The sequence below is a fragment of the Pectinophora gossypiella genome, chromosome 8 (assembly GCF_024362695.1).
Source record: "Pectinophora gossypiella chromosome 8, ilPecGoss1.1, whole genome shotgun sequence".
In the NCBI taxonomy this organism is placed as follows: Eukaryota; Metazoa; Arthropoda; class Insecta; order Lepidoptera; family Gelechiidae; genus Pectinophora; species Pectinophora gossypiella.
In genome coordinates, this window is record NC_065411.1 from 8,971,180 (window position 1) to 8,991,514 (window position 20,335).

Below are 20,335 nucleotides of genomic sequence, written 5' to 3' on the forward strand. Positions count from 1 at the left end.
ATGTTGATAAAATACGCATTTAGAAGCACCAATACCATTTTATTATTTAATTAAATATTCTTTTTAATATCCTTTAATATAAAACGAGTATTAATTTATATTAGGCCTAATTCATTGTAATAATTATCTTGTGCTTCACATTTAATAGATACCTAATAGTTATAAATAATGTTAAGAAAAGTCGAAAATTGGCTTTGTGTGGCAGAAACGTGGCATTTTTTTTAAAAAAAACGTTAATTTTAGAGTGTCTAAATAGTTACCTACGGTATATTTAAGTAAAATATAATTAAAAAAAAAACTCCTATGCCTTCATTGAATGCATTTAAAATGAAAATGCTAAAACTTTATGTGTACGAAATCAACATGTCCACAGTGGCGTCTTGCAGGGCACGCACATAAAGAATTTATTTAAAAAGTAATTGGGCGTAATTTGACACAAGTGCATTGTCGATATTATGCGTAAAAGTACACTAAATCCCCTGTTTCAGAAGAAAACAACACACACTTAAACATAGCTAACGAGAAGTGGGAGTATATAATATACTGTACACCTCTGCCTACTCCTTTGGGGATACAGGCGTGATGCTATGAAACAATAGAAATTAAAAATATTTGTTTAACAAATGTTGTTATATGTACGGGCAAAATATTCCCTCTAACATAATTTGTTATTAAGTCACACAAAGACAAGCATAAATCTCAAGGAGGAACGAGGAAAAATAAATTGGGAAATATTAATTCTGTAAATTGACTATAGTTTGTACGATAAAATAAAAAGATTGTCTAAAATGATTAGACGGGATATAGTCAAAAGGGTATGTATACCAATAAACAATAAAGTTCCGAAACGACGCGAAAAAATTTTGTGCGGCCACCGCTGCATGCCCCTTTTAACCGACTTCAAAAAGGAAGAGGTTCTACGTTTGTTAATTAACGTTTGGAATCACGATTCCACTCAACCGCAACCGGGCGAATGCGAGGAAGTTGTTACCTAGCCATCAGTGGATAGCACATAATTATGACCATGGCAATCGTTTGAAAATGTTCGCGTTATTATAAACGTAAATTATATAAAAACAAAATAGTAGTGTCAGTTATAATGGATCGAACTTCATTTTAATTTAATTTGACAACTCTAAAAATACATTTCCGTCCTTTACTTATTCTAAGTACATGAAAGAGAAACCATATAACTGTCGAACCAAATTTAAAATTATGTTCGGTCTGTCGGAATCGCCACCAGCGCCAGCGGCACGGATTTCGCGGCTCGAATTATAATAGAGGGCTTCGACCAATAGTCGTGTGACGTTATACCACGTAGGTAGCACTCGCTACGTCTATTGGTCAAAACCCTCTGTAAGAACCTGTGCTGCCCGTGTAGTCCACTTATATTTTGAAACATAGGTACTTTTATAATTAGCCTGATAATTCGTTGTGGTGCTGAGGTCAACAGTTTCTTAACCACTGTAATAATTGGCCTGTAAGAATGTTTCTAGTAATATTTAAGTAACAAGAACCCTGTTTAATAAATAGCATAGGCCAAAAAGCATCTAGAATTCACATGAGCATAAAAGTGTATCTAGAATATGCCTAGATTACCTAGGTAGGTACAGCTAACTGCAAAACAGCCCCCAAGTTTTGTTGCAGTTGGTTTTCAATTAATATATATAAAATATGCATTGCAACCGTATTTGTATAACGCTGAATAGGACTTAGTAAATAGGCTGTACACATACATACCTGCATCGTTAAAGGTAACTTTCATGTCTCTCGAGTTTGCATTGTTATAACCAATTACAAAACGCCAAACGCAACCTATTCAATCTGCGAAAACTTCCAACGCAGACTGGCAAATGCTTTCATCCAAACTCCAAAGGTTCGCAAAAAGAGAATAAAATGGAAAATTCTGGTTCCGTCCAACAGACTCCAGAAATTTTGGATCTTTTCGCTCTTTATAAGTTGGTACTCCGAGGTATTAACAAGCCATCCGAAGATTTTTATTTACTTTTAAATAAGTTCACTTTAAACCATCACCACACCACGGTCAAAGATGTGGCCAAGGTGGAACACGCCTATAAAATAAAAATACAAGATTGTAATAAAGGGGGAACAGACTGTTGCAGGTACCAGGGGGGGTTAAGAACGCCACATTGAAGCAGTTCATCTAAAAAAGCATAAAAATAAGTGCGCAATGTCAACAAATGTCAAATATCAATATTGTTTTTCTAGATGAATTGCTTCAATGTGGCCTTTTGAACCCCCCAGATTCCACCGCCGTCGCTTCGCAGATTTCTAAACAAATTCTAATTTACGGCTAAAATAGTTAGCTTTTCGACCTGTGAGTAGTATCCTCCAGTGACGGCGGCGGCGCTAGGGTTTCGTGTGCAGGTATTCGGCGACAAACACGCGCAGGATCTTGTTCAGATTCTCGATGGTGTTGAAGTCCAGGGCTGACATGTCGTCGCCAGCCGTGTGCCACACGTCCGGGAACGGCGTCGGGATCACATGCAGAACATCCACATCTGAAGGAGAACAAACCATTTCTATAAACTCCTAAGGCCGAGATATCCACATTTTTTAGTTATATAATGGGGTTTAGATTTTAAAAAGGCATTCGGTCGTACGACTTTAATAAGACAGGACGAAATGACTTACTTGCGTTCACATATTAGCACCAATCGACAAAACAACATAATTAAGTATATCGTCAGAATCGATAAAAAGACCGTGACAAAATCTTATCACGTTGCGCATGTTAGCCCTACAGGGTATACGATATCGAAGCAGACCACCAGTCTGGTCGGACGACATTGCGAAATACGTCGGAAAGTAATGGATGAGACTTACACAGGAAAAGAAAGTATGGCGTGAAAGAGAGGACGCCTACTCAGCTGTGGGTAGATACAGGCCGAGTATATACATAGATAGATATAAAGTCAATACAGTAACCTGACGTAAATACATACGATCTACGTTATCCCACCTACTGACACAGTCTGCCTCTCAGGTTCACCCGACCTTGCACCATGGTGGGCGCAGTATTACCATAAATGAATAAAAGCGTCACAAAGTCAGATATTTTGCATATATACATATGAAACGTGTCAGATTCGCGCGGGATTAATGAACCTGACAGATTACGGGCAGTGGGTTGTTAAATAGGTACGCGTACCTAATGATTATGCCAAAATGAATAATAGGCTACTTGACAATCTAGTCAAATCAGATACTTTTTACGAAACGTCAAAACGTAAGTTTTCTTCGGAGTTTGTATGAAAATACTATCCTGTGACGTCATCAATGAAAGCGATCAAACGTCTGTCGTACCTGCTCATTGTTACTAAATTCATAAATAAAAATCGAAAATAAGTCGAAAAGTAAAACGAGACTGATTTTTGGTCATCAAAGACTGGCTTCTATATTTAGATTTGCATTTTATGATTTATCTTTGACGCAGTCAAATACCCTATTAATATATAAAACATTAATAAATATATTCTTTGCTACAAAAGTAAAGAAAAATGCATTCAGCTGCTTGTTATCACGACACCTACCAAAATATCTCATGCTAATTAGCGAATTGTTTCAACTAGCAAGTTAAATGGCAAAAGACAGAACTGACTAAGAATATTCTTACTCGACAGCATGTTGTTGCATTAATTTACAACACAACTTTACAAACAAACTCAACGACACCCAACTTGAAATTGCATAATACTTTTTATCAGTCCTGGCACGCGCATCATTCATTATCTTTCTAGAGTACGAGTGTTTGTCTACAGCAGCTGCATATGGGAGTGTAAGTGTTCTTTTGTAATATGGACTACAGCCGTCCTTGCCAACTTCGACCTTCTCTATACTTACACTAACACAGAGGTTCCCAAACTTATTAGAGAACGGAACACCTATTCTATACCCTTCACAACTTAATATAGTAAAAAAACATATAGAATTATTTGAAACAAATTGCGATCGGCACATTGTTAATACCCGGATTAAAAATAAACTTGCTTTACAAGTCAGTCGATTACAAAAGATCACTAAATCTTTTAAGGGGCAATATACGTTTTTACAATAAGACACTCCATATCAAATGATTACAAATTAAAGACACTTTAGGTCTGGAACTTAAAAAAGAACATTGTTTTTTTATAAGAAACATTCTTTAGGTATTCGTCACTTTAACTTTTAATGCAAAGAATGAAATGGCGAAGCCTGGTGACTTTTCTACGGAACTTCTACGTTCCACGGAACCCACTTTGGGAATTGCTGCACTAACACACACTCTTAATCCCCTTTGCGAAACAAAAACCTAAAACTTACAGCCACTCGATACGTTTGTTATGGTTTGCCTCTTACTATGGGCATCTCATCTGAGAAGAGCAGCCATGTAGACGTGTCGAACTCTGCCTAGACACCTACATACACCTCGTTCGAAAGCGTGTGATGATATGAAGCATGGTAAGTATATTCTAATTTTCTTATCTCTTTCAGGCATAGTTCTATATTTAAAACACAAATCTACGGATTCATACTTTTAACATTAAATATCATAAACAGCCTATACCTACACCGACCAAACGGAGTGGTTAATGAAAATGAAAATGAAAATTTTATTGGTAATATACTATTACAAGTCATTAATTAAGTAAATACAATAATTCAGAGTAGGTACGTTAAACGTACGTAATGAATCGACATGAATAAGACAAACAATATCAATACAATATCAATTAAATATAAAATCATCAAGTAATAATAATCGTAATCGAATATCATTCCATATAAATTAAAATTATTATAATACACTTACAAATTAGAAATAATCAATTAAAAAATGAAAAATCGTAAAATTGCTTCTCAAGAAGCCACGTTTTTATTCTTTTTATTTTTTTTTTCGGTTATGGAGCATATTAGCTCCATAATTAAAATAAACTGTATAAAATTCCACCGGGGTAAGCAGAGACTTTGGAATTCCATTTGCTTCGACCCTGACACAGTTCTCTTGCTTCCTTCACATTCAACAATCGTTTCATACACGCACGCTGATTCAGAGTAGATCTTGCTAAACCTTTTCTAAGGACATCTTCAATTTGGTCAATGTACGTCCTTCTAGGTCTTCCTCTGAAAGCCCTACCACCAACCTTTGCTTTGTATACTGCTTTCGTAACCATATTATCCTTCATCTGTTTACCCCGGTGGGAAATAGGCGCGGTGTATGCGTAAAATACACATCATACCTCTAGAACCTGTTGTGTTTAAACTTCTATAAGAATTACAATCTTAGTCATAGCACGCGCTGAAACAGCGCTATCTACTATCTGTTGAATACAAATCACATAAAATCATGCTGCGAGCAGTCACATTGGTCACGTAAACCCAATCACTTGAGAATGACAAGGCCGGTTTTTTTACCTTCCGTATTTGGTACATTCAAGTTAAAACTGTTGTTGCATATTGTGATCAGTGACACAGAAGCCATTCATCAAGAATTGAATTGAATTGTGATCAGTGACTCAGGTTAGTTAGAATGTATCTACTGATAAAAGTTCATTAATTTTAGGTACCTACACAAAAACTCACATGTGATTAGAATCTAATCTTAGCAACGAAATATACGTATGTAGATTCTTATAACCTCAGCACCTTTTTGTTTAGGTTTTCCCCGAAGGGTAAGGCAAAGGGAACTATGCCCATACAGCCATGTCTGACGTATTTTTTTCTTGATGATTAATGAAATGATGAAAGGTGATGATGATGAAACCTAAGCCCCCACCCGTAGGAGTAGACTCCTACTCCGAACCCCAAACGAATTAACTCAAAAGTCCGCATAAACTTTTGAGTTATGAAGCGGCTTCCCGGCACGAAGCGAAAATAGGCAGATACACTTTGTTCATTGAATACTCCAATATAATAACACTCGCGAATGTCTTCCGACTAACTTAATGCGATCATTAACCACAAAACACCACTTCGTATTAATTATTTAGATTACTCAATGAAGAAAGCAACTGTCCCGTTCCCGTTTCCCGCCGAAAAAGCCAACCTCAGCACCTTAAGTAATACCAATAAAAAATAAACAAGCGATGAACGTGTTTTTTTTTTAAATTTAAGTATACGACAGCCAGTCATCATCAGCCAGTATATAAGTGAGTAAGTGAGGTCGCTCAGTTTTATTTCTGCCGTGATTTATTGTCGATGGCATTGGCTACTTAGCCAGACAAATGAGGAGCGCTGAGGGCTGTCATCCGGAACAAAATTTAAGACAACAGGCCTGAGGTGCCTAGTTGGATGCAAACCTAGGCTCACGGCATGGTCTGAGGGGATTGTATCTGAAATAATTATTCAACTACCGATCGGTTCTGTTCTATCTAACAGAGTGACAAAAAGAACACTCACTTCTCCTCAGGAACGGTATGTGGTCATCCTCGATGAAGGCTCCGGAGCTCCTGAGCCTGAAGTAGGTCTGCTCAGCTTTCCCCTTGGTGTAAGCTTGAAGTTGGTTGAGCTCCGCCAACCGCTGCTCGGCGGCAGCCAGCCGCACGTACCACTTCTCCGTGGCTTGGAAGTAGCTGTAGAACACCGGGTCCGGAGCCCCCAGAAGATCCAGGAGCACCAGGACGTCCTGTTTAAAGGGGAAAAAATAGTATATAAACAAAATAAAAATACTAAAGGAACACTGGTTTTCAAGAACACAGTTGTCTCGACCATTATAGACGGCGATACGATCACCGCCTATCACGTTGGTCTAACAGAAAGGTACTTAAGTTCATCTTGCAATGGATATACCTCTGAGCCGTGAACTTATGTTACCTTTATTGGTATAGGTAGGATCATAGGTAGTCACGAGCAAAATCATATAGCCACTTTAGAACCCTGTCGCAATAAGATATTTGAAATTTAGTGAGTCTTACAGTTAAATTTATCAAAAGAGTTAGTGTGACATGGGACCAAAATTTTTGATAATCTGTCATTTTATGCCATCATTGGTTTCGGTTATCGCGTGTGGCATATTTATCCCACCCCAATATAATATAAAAAATATCCTGTTCTTCCCACATGTCTATCTCTGTATCAAATTTCATCAAAATCATTTAGTAGTTTTGGTGTGAAAGAGTCACAGATACCTACTGCAAAAATTTCATTTTACTAAAACAAAAGACGAAAAAGCACTCGCACAATGAAATAATGAGACGTACGTGACATGACCAATCACTAAGTATAGTAGTATCTATCAGTAGACCTACTTACTTGCTAGACTATGGTAGTTGGACTCTTAACCGTATTGTCATGTTTTATTATACTACCTCAAAAACACGAGCGCCTGAAGTCCTTTTTGCCGTTTAAAATAAACTATAATTAAATTTTCGTGTTACCGTCTACAGGATGCGCTATTTTATTATTCAAAATTGATGATAATAATCCGGAAATGATTCCGGAAGCTTAGTTTCCGAAGGGACGCCCACGCAATGATATTATTAAATCCCATCCCACGGGTATAGGAAACCGGCTATAATTTCGCACTGTATTATATAACTTCGCACTCACTATACTTCGCACTACTTATACTTTGTTCTTGAGCGCGTTCGCAAATTAATTAAAACTTTGACCGCCCAAGCGCAGGTCCACAAGTTAAATGTGGCTCGCGTAATTGGCGCACTGATTGAACCGGCATAGCATCACGCCTTAATCCCAAAAGGGGTAGGCAGAGGTGTAAAGTATACATTCACTCTTCGCCAGCTATGTTTAAAGTTCCATGTAATAGAGGTCGAGCCTATTGCCATAAACCGTAAATAAAATTGCCATAATTCTGGACACCACGTGATATCACGAGGGAGTGCAATTCTCTGCCGTCTTCTGTATTTCCGAATGCATATAACCCGGATGCTTTCAAGGGCAGAGTGTACAGGCACCTTCTGGGCGAGCTCCATCTTAGGCCTCGTCAATGCCTTCGGGCATGTCTGGGGCCAAGAGCAAACCCATCAAAGGTAAAAAAAAAATCAATTATTTCTGATCCAAATATAAATTCAAACCCATCGAATTTAGTTGTTCAGAGCCTGTCCCGGGATTTGAACCTGTGACCATATATTAATTACGCGTTCTTTAAACAGGGTTGTTACGGATTTTAGCTTACCAAACAGATATTAAAGTGTAAGTAGGTAGCATCAATTTCTTTGTGTACTTAGATAAATATTATACGAGTATTTGTGTACGTTTCATAATAGTGATAAAAAACGTGCATTCTTTTTACTTAAATAATAGACCATTTATACTAGGTAGGTATACGTGTGTAGATACAGATACTAGTAAGTTCAGTACAGTACATCATAGCGAAACACGTAAATAAGTAGGTAGGTATGTATGTTGCATTTTGGATCAAATTTCATTTGATACCCAACACACTACCATATCATAACATAAACAGCCTATACTTATACGTCCCACTGCTGGGCACATGCCTCCCCACAATCAACCGGAGAGGGTATGGAACATACTCCACCACGCTGCTCCAATGCGGGTTGGTGGAGGTAACAAAAAATCGGCGGTCATAGCGTTCAAACACAAAGTGATTCCTGATTCTATTACATAACCCTCCTTTTTGCTTCGCCGAAGTCGGGCAATAAAATAATGGCCTTATACACAGATTTACTTTCACGAAATGTAACAAATGGCCATAATAACGTCTTTCTCATTCACCGATAGGAATGATAAGGCTAAATGAGACACTGATAAAACCTTGATAAGGAATTTGGTACCTATTTACCGCCAATCACAGTTGCAATTACTACAGCTGAATGTATAACCAACGCATTCACATTTAAGCTCACGCCTATACTTCTTTTGGGGTGGGCAAAGTTACAAATACCAGTAATGTACTTTACAGCTGGAGTTTGAAGACTAATTCTATACGTAGTTTGTACTTGTAACAAGAGTTCTGCCTACCACGATGGGAATTAGGTGTGATCTCATGTAAGTATGTATGTTCTTGGCTAAAGTTGTTCAGAATTATGACCACTACGAAAGCATTGACTTGTACTCATAAGATTACATTGACTTAATAGCATAATAAATACTTTATTTCTCACAAAGGAAATAGAAAACAAAAGAGAAACAGAATGAGCACATTGCCTTATTGCTAAGCAGCAAACGCTTCCAAGCAACCTTCATCATCAACAGCCGCATGACGCCCAGGCAACCTTACTATACATAAAACATACATAAACAGCCTATATACGTCCCACTGCTGGCCAGAGGCCTCCCCTCAATTAACCGGAGGGGGTATGGAGCATACTCCATCACGCTGCCACCTTACTATAGGTTATTATTATTTTTTGTATATCATTTCCATATCGCGGGCCTATGGAGTCCCGTACTTTTGGAAGGCGTGGATGGGATCGAAGCCAACACGTAGATGCTCCTTAAGACAATCTATATGATGCGTGACACCAACCGGGAATTATCCCTGTATAGTTTTTAATATAGTATTTTACTACATTAACCCCTAAATAATAGAGGTGAATATTGTAAACCTGTAGACAAGACATAGTAGACATGTCTCGACGCCTTAGCAACACAGGATCGACATCGTACCTGACTTCATGAAATATGTATTGTTTTAACCTAGTATCCAACACCACGTAGTAGAGAACGAATACTGAACGGGATGATTCAGACAATGATTCTGAGTTGATATCAAGTGGAATTTCCTGTCGGAAAATTCATGAAAATGTCTGTGTTTTTTAAAATTATGTTCAGTTTCCACATCCCTCGAAATTTTCGTTACTATGTCACTAACACCAGGGTGTTAGTGAAGATACAGGTATCTTCTTCTTCTTATCGTGTGGGTTGTGAGGTGGAATACTAGCCTCATCAACCCTGGTGTCAGGGTTACTATTGAGCCGCCAAAGGCCCCTGACATGGCTCATGTAACGACTACTTACTTACTTACATCAGTAAGTAGTAACCGGGACCAACGGCTTAACGTGCCTTCCGAAGCACGGATCATTTTACTTTCGGACAATCAGGTGATCAGCCTGTAATATCCTAACCAAACTAGGGATCACAAAGTGAATTTTGTGATGTATGTCCCCACCGGGATTCGAACCCGGGGCCTCCGGATAGTGAGTCCAACGCTCAACCACTGGACCACAGAGGCCGTATAGTTATAAGACCCTGCATAGTTAGAAGACTTTCAAAATTTGTTAGAAGTTTAATGTAACATAAACTAAGCTCACGACTATGTTCCAAGATGAACTACGTACCTACTACGTAGTTCATCTTACCTACTAACTACTACGTGGGTACCTACTTCACCACTTCACCTCACATAAGTGTAATGTATTTTTAGTCTAATCATGGAGCATTGACCTCGTATATAAAAAAAATCTAGGACGTCAGTCATTGACGTGCTGTTCCCTCTGGCTCTGGTCTTATCTGCCTAAAGGTTAGGTACTAAAGTTCTTTTTTGTACATAAGTTTGGCGCCTTTTTAAGGGAACGACACATCACAAATGCCAGTGTCATGAAGTAACTAATATAAAGGTGACATAGTGGATATAATGTATCTCCCTAGCATTATCCCGTTTTCCACAGGTTGTCCGCTTACCTAACCTGAAGATCTAACAGGTCCGATTTTTTACAGAAGCGACTGCCTGTCTGACCTTCCAACCCGCGAAGGGAAAGCCACCCCAATACAGGTTAAGTCACAGACCTCCGAAAATGCATTTGTCGGGAATGTGGGTTTCCTCACGGGTGTTTTGAAGGCCAGAGTGAACAGGCACCTTCTGGACGAACTCGCTCCATCTTAGGCCTCGTCAATGCCTTCGGGCAAGCCATCAGCAAACCCATCAAAGGTAAAAAATTTAAAAAGGTATCCAACTTTAAATAAGTTCCTCTACTTTGATAAGAAAAAAATCTTAGCATAACAGCTGGTTTACGTCGAGCATTGACCAAACAAACGGGATCCAATCTAGATTTCTGGATCGACTCACCTACAGTCAATACAATCAAGACTCGTTCATTTTGTTTGTTTTCAATTCAATATACTTTACTGTTTAATATGGCTAAGTCACACAACAGAAAATGACGATTTCTCTTGGCCAAGTAGTGAACATCGGAGGAAAATTTATAAAAACCATGACAAAATTACACATTCCGTAATTTCGGCTTAACATTTACCTCAAACTATCATACTGAAAGCAAAAGCTTAGCAATAGCGCGGCAGAAAGTGTTCGCTACATAGACTTCAATACAATAAACTAAATAAATACATAGACTTTGGCAAAACAGTAAGTCACAAAGAAACAAAAAAGAGGCGATAAGTTTCCTACGCTAATAAATGTGACTCCGTAGAGCCATACTGACTTCCAGCGGACCGGAGTGTGACGCATATCCTCCAAGCTAACAAATCTATAATTATTATAAAAAAGTGACATTTAATACCTATCTACATAATGAATATGTGCTTTAGAATACTTGTGTAATCTCTTTTGGTTATAACCCCTTGCCCTCGCGTCTGTGTAACAGGAAAACCGTCGGAAATTCCCAGAGCACAATCCAAACATGCTGGTTCATTTCACATTCGATTTTCGACTTAATTAATTTGCTATCTACCTATATACACATGCGTAATTTTATATGGTGTATGTATTGCTGGTGTTGTCACCACACTTTCTTACTAAACTCAAGTTTGTATTTCTTGTTTGGATGAAACGAGTCAGAACAGAAGTACATAGTCAAAAGACCTAATCTTCTTCTATCGTGTGAGTTGTGAGGTAGATGACCAATATCATCAACCCTGGTGTCAGAGTTATTTATTATTGACCCACCATAGGCCCCTGACATGGCTCATGTAACGACTATGTACTTACATCACTAAATGATATGCTAATTGATGTTTAGATTATATTTTGCGTTGAGATAAACCCATGTCGGGTTTAACAATGCTTCATAGCGTTTAAGGTATTATGTTCATGAATTTCTTTGCAATAAAAAAAATATCAATAGGTCTGATGAACTAAGCCAGAATTAAAGTGGTTCAGGCGATTTAATGAGCACTGACGCCTTCCGAAATGCGTCTCTAGCTAATACTGGATAGAATGTCACCTAAAGTGCGCTTATTAATGATAGAACTTTTTACTAACAAAGTTATAACGGACGCGTTCTCTCAGCGCTCTTTAGACAGGTACATGTCTAGCCAAGAAATTACCGTAGTTCAAGAAAGTCTACAGGGGGATTAAAAAGGCCACATCAAAGCAATATTGCAATGCACACAAATGTCAAATAGCAATTGATTTTTTAGATGAATTGCTTCGATGTGGCCTTTTTAACCCCCCGTAGGTACTTAAAACACGTCATAAAGCAGAATTATCAAATCGAAGAACTTTTTAAGAAGCTTCCAACTACGGCCTGTGACCTGACCATTAGTTATACGCCTCAATGACCATCAGGTTTACCTACTTGCTTGCCAGACCGCGAAAGTCAAAACGGTTGATATTTCCGAATAAGTAATACATAAGTTATAAAAAATACAACTTTTAAATTTCGACTGTGTGAAATTCTAAATGAATAAATAACACAAAATATGAATATTTATAACATTATTCCCATTTTGTCTCGTGTCTTACCTACTTACCCTTAATTTGATAACCACAGTCTGAGTAGGTAACTAAAATTAATTTATATTCAACGTAGACAATTATCATACCTAAAAATAAACATGTAGCGTCTGCGTTCTTATTTAGATGAACCTTTAGTATAGCAACAATGGCTCTACTACACGATTTCGACCGCCCAAGTTATTTTAAGTTAGGGTTGAAATCGTGTAGTGTAATAGGAACTTAACAAAGCGAAAAGTATAAGGTTAAAGACCCCAATTCTTGGCAGATTTCCATCATAAATACGACCTACGTTGTCTTACTGCTGGGCACAGTTCTCAAGTAACTCAAGCGGACGAAGATGGATGTTTTAAGGAGTCAACTACGCCGCACAACTTCGACTGTGAAAGTTTACCAAGTAAATTAATGCGATGATATTCTAAATTGTGTCCTTATGATAATGATCGTGCACATTACAAAGCAAAAAAGCTTGTTGTTAGCGCTTTTACTACAGCTACAAATAGGCACCTACTCGTAAGTTACTAACAAGATACAATAAGTCGAAACGCAAAGCGAAAACAGGATCTCTTTGTACGTCGCTCTTGTTCGTAATAATGGATGGTCCTTTGAAGAGCACCCTCGAGGCTTCGACCCAATTTGTGTTTCATTACGGACGCCCTGTTATTAAATTTGCACGGCCCACGCCTTGACGGCTGTCCATTCATTACGTTTCAAATACTAGAAGTAGCCAAGCTACGATTAGCCAGTGCTATGGGGTCGAGATGGATGGATGGATTGTTGCCTTTCAATTGTAATCACCATTTCATTAGGCCTGGCATTGCTAGTAACCTCAATACAAATAAAATTTTGTTTTTTGCTCACGTGTGTTTATGTCATACTTTTCGCTTTCGATTTGAAACAAACAAGTTGTATTTATATTTTATTTGTTTTTTTTTTTATGTTAAGTTTTTATATTTGTTTTGTTTTTTATTCAGTTATTTTTTGTTTATGTTTTTTTTTTCTGTTTTTTTGTCACCTGCTCTGCCCTCCACTACTTACTTTCATTTGTATTTAACATTTTATTAATTAAATAAATTGTATTGGCACAAGGTTTGATTACGATTATGATAAATCAGATTACTAGACATGCGCGAGTGTAAATGTAGTGGCGAAGGTTCTGCATAATATTGAGTAATTATGCAGGATAGTTACTAGACGACCAGTGCACTGCTTCATTTAATAATAATCCTTATTTCATAAAATCACCCCCATATTACAACTATTAACAAGATATATAATATTATAATTTTTTGTTATTATTTTTTTTGGCCATATTATTACTATTTTATTTGGTTGTCTAGAAGAAATCGCCTTAAGCAATAAGGCCGACATTTGCCATGTACTGAGTTTAGAGACTTTTTGCAATTATTTCTTTTTATTTTGGTGCAATAAAGGAGTATTTGTATAAGCCGTCGATCCAGCTTACTGCTTACTGATGTAAGTACGTAGTCGTTATATGAGTCATGTCAGGCGCCTTTGGCGGCTCAATAGTAACCCTGACACCAGGGTTGATGAGGTTGGTACATCATCCAGTAAGTCGTCAGAAATGGTGGTAAAATAATTCGTTTCTATTTAAGAAATAGGTATTATGCTCGGATAAGATATAGCTAAAGGTTACCAGCCCTTCACCAGTCATTTTGACGAGACATGTATTGGTTTAGAATTGCAAAGACCGGTTTCAAGCTTCAAACGGCAGCGGCTCTAGAAATGTTTTATAAAAAATAAATAGGACTAGAACAATTCAAAATAAGATTTTATTAGAAAAGGTAGTTTTAATAGTACATACATTTAAGTTCACGCCTTATTTCCCGTTGGGGTAGGCAGAGATCACGGAATTTCATTGTATTACTGTGTAATTTAATTAATAGAGGACATTTTCTTTCCACAATTATATGTTTGGCAATAAATGTTATCAGAAAATACCTCTAATATAATAGGTAGTTTTTGTAGGTACGTGACTATTTAATATAACATTTTATTTTTTAAATATTATGTAAATAAAACTGGTTTAGTATCAGGCGAAGACAACGAGCGAAGACCTGTCTATTAAACACGTTATTAAATCGTTAAAGGAATATTCCATCAACGCGGATGGATGATTAAGATGTTGTCAAGTACAAGGGAAGTCCCCATGTATACCCATGAGTTTAGCGCTCTTAAATTCCTTAATAGCTTAATGATGCTGATTCCGCAACACACCATCTGAGTTTATTTTAAGTTATAAGTACCTGTCATTTTCTTATCCACCGAAAAGGAAAGGGATGGGTAATCGACAGGCATATTTTCAAATTTATGAAACACACGTCCTAAAATGGCAGAAAAAAAAAACCTTTCCAAAATTGTATATTGTCCAATAGGCCAATATATAGAATTTAGTTGACAGCACACCGTACGTCAAACGGATTGCATATATGAGCGATATGCCTATTTGAACAGTTGTCAATCATCCCGTCACTTTCCTTTTCGGCAAATAAGGAAATGACGGGTAAAACTTAAAATAAAATATGGTGGTGGAGGAATCGGGGCCATTGTTTAGATAAGACAACGAACAACCACTCCTGACAAATTTTATTAACTTTTTATTTTCATATCTTGCGTCACACCCCGGACACTTCATACAAACAACCTCGTTTTACACAGACACTACACATTGACATCGTACACGCGCATCTGTGTGTGTGACGTCTGACACCATGTGATTCAAGTCTAAACTATGTTCGAGGGGGGGTGAGGTAAACCTAGCTGGGACGCTGGTGCGGAGCGGAGAGTTGCCGTTCCATACGGAGTATTATTCCTTATTCTATGCTTGCGTTCATGGATGTAATGTAGGTACGTAGGTACACTTATAAGTAGTAAGTATTAATAACGTAACTGCACGGTTTAATAGGCTTAATTTTATGTGAAATGGTAGCTACGTTTTCTAACGCTTTCATGTTATGTGTAGGTAAGTTTTTACGTTCTGAATCAAATTAAGAAATCCAAGCATAACATCCAAGCAGCTGACGCAATACTATATTCTAATTGGGGTAGTCAGAAGTACATCCATCGCAGGATGATCTAGTAACCACGCTTCACCGATCTTTTTGTTAGATCAACCTGATATTACAACCGTTAGCCAATTGTGTTAGTGAAAACTCCAAAGAAATCCAATTTAGGCGTTTAGAAGTTATCATACAGGACGTTATACAATCTATGACTCAAGTTCTAGAGATAAATACAACATGACGTAATTGATGTAAAATCTGATTCAAAATAAAATTGATTAGATTGGATACGCCAAGAAACTAACCGTAGGGTTAGTTTCTACTTTCATCGTAAGTAGTTACGATGATGAAGTGGCAGTAGGTAGTCGAATTCAAAATTCATGTAATAGGATTGTCTGTATGAGCTAAGTAAACCGCAAGTGTCAGATAACATAACATCTACCGTTACCGGGTTAATACAATTGACTCTGCCACCAGAGTTGGTGAAGTCGGCCATCGAAATTACTGTCCGGTAAACCACAGGGATCGTTGCATTTTTACCGAATAGGTATCACTATTTGCTTTTTCATTTTTCATTCAAGGCCTTTTTGTTAAACAAACTGTAACCTTACAAAATTTAACTTTTTATATATATTAGGCGAAGGGGAAGGTTTGGGTTTGGGGTGAAGGTTTTGGCGGGAAAAAGAGAGGAGTGGTGATTACTCTACCGACAAAAGCGCAGCTCTTAAATAGAGATATATATATATATATATATATATATATATATATATATATATATATATATTAGAATAGACTAGATAAAGAAGTACATAGAAGCTGCTTAATTTGTATGGGGTGTTTAAGCTCGCCAACAAACTGTTTTGTAGTTTAGCGAAACAATTTTTTTGTAAAACAGCAGTGTATATTTTTGAATAAATAATAATGCAGAATAATTAGTAACAGTGGCACATACACCACCGTTTATAAGAAGCCAATTAAAAACGTTTTAATCAGACGAATTGATGAGCGTTGAACACTCGAACGATTCACATGACTCAAGTATAATAATAACACATGCGTCGATTGGCTTCACTCGAGAATAATGTATTTTGTCTTGTTTGTTATCTCAAATATTTTTAGTATTCCGCGTCTTAACTGGATAAACGGAACCCTTATACTATCACCACACCACGGACACTTCATATAAACAACCTCGGTTTACACAGACACTACACATTGACATTATGACGCGACGTCTCACACCAGTCACACCATACGATTCAACTCAAGAAAAAAAAACTATGTTCGAGGGGGTGAGGTAAACCTAGCTAACACGCTGGTGCGGAGCGGAGAGTTGCCGTTCTATACGGAGTATTACTTCTTATTCTATACTATCACTCTCCGTCATTGTCACAAATGTCACAGGACAATTTTTCTCGAAAAACAGATGGGTTTGTAACGTAGAAATAGGTACGGTCACGAGCAATAATACGAGTGTATACACTTTGGTACCATGTCACATTAACTTTTTTGACAAATCGAACTGTAAGTCTCACTAAATGCCAAATATATTAGTGCGACAGAGTCCTAAAGTGGGTTTTTATTACAACATTATATTGCTCATGACTGTACTTAAGTACAAAAGAAGCGGAGTTTATGGACTGGCAGTGTTTTTCGCTCTATATTATCGCGGACTAATGAAGGACTTTCTAGGCTACGTTCCCCAAACACAATATAAATAGCGTTGTACAGATTTAACGTGATAATTACCTATTTTCTCACTGCTCGGGTACTTACATAATTATTCAATAATGGCAGAGAGAGAGTAATGGCAGAGGCATATACAAAAGTAATTGTTGCTTGATATTTGGATTAGATATGGAATAGAATTATGTTGCTGTCTATGTTGCTTCTCTTTATTTTGATCTGAATAATAATGGGTGTAATAACAAGGATGATCTAGCCTATCATCCAGTCCGCCGTCGTAAATAGTTTGCGTAGAGCCTTAGATGCTTCGATACTTATTTGGTCAGGGTCGGACAAAATCGAATACTAACAATATTTGTTGTACAAGCCACTAGTTAAGTAAGACGTTAGTTAACGTAACATGCGTAACACAAAAACATCTGTAGTTAATGCGATTGTAAAGAACAAATTGAAATATAAACTAACTGGTTTAGTTTCTGCCGAAACTCGAAGTCCAGGCATCCGTTTTTTTTCTCATTTTTGTGCTTAAACAAATTTAAGTTATACCGAAATGCGAAAGTAACTGTTTGCAACTTTTTCACACTGGACCAACTTGGATGACAATTTAACAGATGATTATTGTTTACTGGCAACACAGAATGATAACAGTCAAAAGTAAGCACTTACCATTCTCTGCAAATGACTAGCACCATCTTTGTAATGCTTCTCATGCCACTGGCTGGCAAGATGTCGTGCTCCATAGATAGAGTCCTTAGGCCCCCACTGCCTGAATGCTTCTTCTCCGTCAAAGAAGATGAACATGAGACTCAAACGTGATTGTTTTAGCGGCTCCAGTTGTGCTGCCATTACCTTGGCCAAGTTTATCATCATGGCACACGGCACTGCAGAGTCTGTTGCACCTAATTAAAAATATGACATTTTTTCAAAAACTATTTACATTTTGATTTAGAAGAATTCTATTCTTTATTTAACAAAAAAATATTTAAATGTTACAAATATTACTATTCTGATATTAATAGAAATAATATCAAAAACTTACCTACAAACACATGTTCCCTGGTATATTTGCTGTCATAATGGCAAGCCAGCACTAAATATCTGTCTGCATCAGGATTCAACTTAGCTATAATATTTCTAAAGTTTAAAGTTCCAAACACTGGTGTATGGTCAGGGAATACATCTTCATGTACATCCCATCCAAAACCTCTCATCTGATTTACAATATAATTGCCCACTTTTTCATGGTTTGGTGTCCCTACTACTCTAGGTATCAGAATTTCATCTAATATTGTCTGAAAATTTTTGAGGTCTGATAATTTTGACAAGTTCTTTACATCATTATCTGTTAGTTCTTGAGCATCGTGGTAATTCTGAAAAAGAAAATGATTATGTTAATTGTCGAGCCGTGTCGTGTGTAAATGTTATTTTATTTTTAACGTTATATTACTAACACTAGATTAAGTTGTTTATTGCTTGTTACTAACCACTATGGAACATGTCCGAAATAAACTCTTTTTATTTATTTTATTTATTTATTTATTTATTTCCTAAGACACCTGTTTTAATTTGAACGTGAGAAAAACACTAGAAGAGTCTGATAAGAAACTGCAAATTGGTGTCACAAATCATCAGCTTTTTTAAATTTTTAAAGCGAACTAAGTAGTTTTAAAATTGCTTAAAAAATAATGTACCTACTAATAGGTCACGTTACTGTAAACTTCTGACCTTCACTATCAAATCAGTTTGGGGACTTTGTCTGATATATAAGGCTTAAGAGTCGGACAATTTGTTTTCAAAGAACTTTACATTAACAACTTACCTTTTCCTGGTAAAATTTCAATGTTTTGTCAGTGTTTACGAAGACGCAGCTGAGAAGTAGAACGGTAACAGTCACGAGCCCTCTCGCCATGGTATTCATTGTTTTTTATATGAATATTTTTAGTAACCACGTAACATATGTTGTGAAAGCACTGTCACTCGCGAGGTATGTTATGAGGGACACAACTCTTAAACGTACAACTTCATTCAGCCTTCGCAGCCTCTCGTCTGACCCCAACTTTTACCTCCTCCTCCTACGAGAATCTTGTGTATTACTGTACTGTCACTTTGACAAGTTTGACATTTGTAGGGATACCATACTCAAACTCAAGTTTACCGTCCATAGTCTAGGGATATGAATAATTATTGTTAAAACAGGAAAGTTAAGAATTCAAATAAATTTAATTAGACTACGTGCCTTCTTTTTCATTAAAAACGTTCCATGCATGGTCAGGAATTGAAACAAATACTTAGGACGTTCTTTTTCATCATTCCGTGCCGGTCATAGAAAAGTGCACAGTTGACCTATTCTGTAACTCGGCGGAAATGTGAGATCTGTCAAATATTAAGATAAAAAAAGAATCCAATCTAATCTATAAGATCCCACAGAGCCGCTCCTGGGCATAGGCCTCTCCTTTTCGTTTCCATTGTTTGGAGCCTGCCACCACGCCTTTACCAGTGGCTTTGCATACAACAAACATGTCTGACCCAATCTCATTCCAGTTATTCCTTATATCATTTGTGCAAAAAACAAATTAAAGGGTATTTTCTTATGTATGACAACACTGTTATACGTAGGTGACGTAGACGTAGAATAAATCAGACACTACAGACAGTCAAAAAGACGTAGTGAACGTAGTCGGTACCTACATCCTCAAGGTATTAGCTAGAGCTAGGCAATCACAGATAGTAAGAACACTAGAAATAATACTAAATTGTTATTTATACATGTACTTTAAGTAATGTTTTTAATATTTACTTCAAACTTAATTATTTAAAACAAATTAAATAATACAGATATGGATTAGTCAATTAATTTATTGAGTACAAATGGCATCAACATTCAAGATAATGGTTGCCGCAATGTTCTGATTTCTACAGTCATTTTCGTTACCCATCACGAAGGATATGAATACGAAATATGATCATGAGCATTATAATATGTAACTAACAATCATACAAATAATAAAGA

General features: G+C 37.0%; 1 protein-coding gene across 1 annotated transcript; it reads right to left on the minus strand.

Moving 5' to 3' along the window:
• Window positions 1-810: 810 nt before the first annotated feature.
• On the minus strand, window positions 811-19,418 carry LOC126368734 (glutaminyl-peptide cyclotransferase-like). Its single transcript, XM_050012872.1, has 5 exons — window positions 19,145-19,418; window positions 18,365-18,695; window positions 17,992-18,224; window positions 6,400-6,625; window positions 811-2,522 (listed from the first exon to the last, which is right to left on the minus strand). Exons 1-5 carry the CDS (start codon window positions 19,241-19,243, stop codon window positions 2,371-2,373), a joined length of 1,041 nt encoding a protein of 346 aa, XP_049868829.1. The 5' UTR covers window positions 19,244-19,418; the 3' UTR covers window positions 811-2,370.
• Between the last annotated feature and the right edge of the window lie 917 nt (window positions 19,419-20,335).

Bases quoted from the DNA above. Each gene is read 5' to 3' on its own strand.
- LOC126368734 (XM_050012872.1), bottom strand. From the start codon at position 19,243: ATGAATACCATGGCGAGAGGGCTCGTGACTGTTACCGTTCTACTTCTC. The intron at 18,696-19,144 runs GTAAGTTGTTAA...TTTCTTTTTCAG, and splicing joins TGAAATTTTACCAGGAAAAG to AATTACCACGATGCTCAAGA. The intron at 18,225-18,364 runs GTAAGTTTTTGA...ATTTTTAATTAG, and splicing joins CAGGGAACATGTGTTTGTAG to GTGCAACAGACTCTGCAGTG.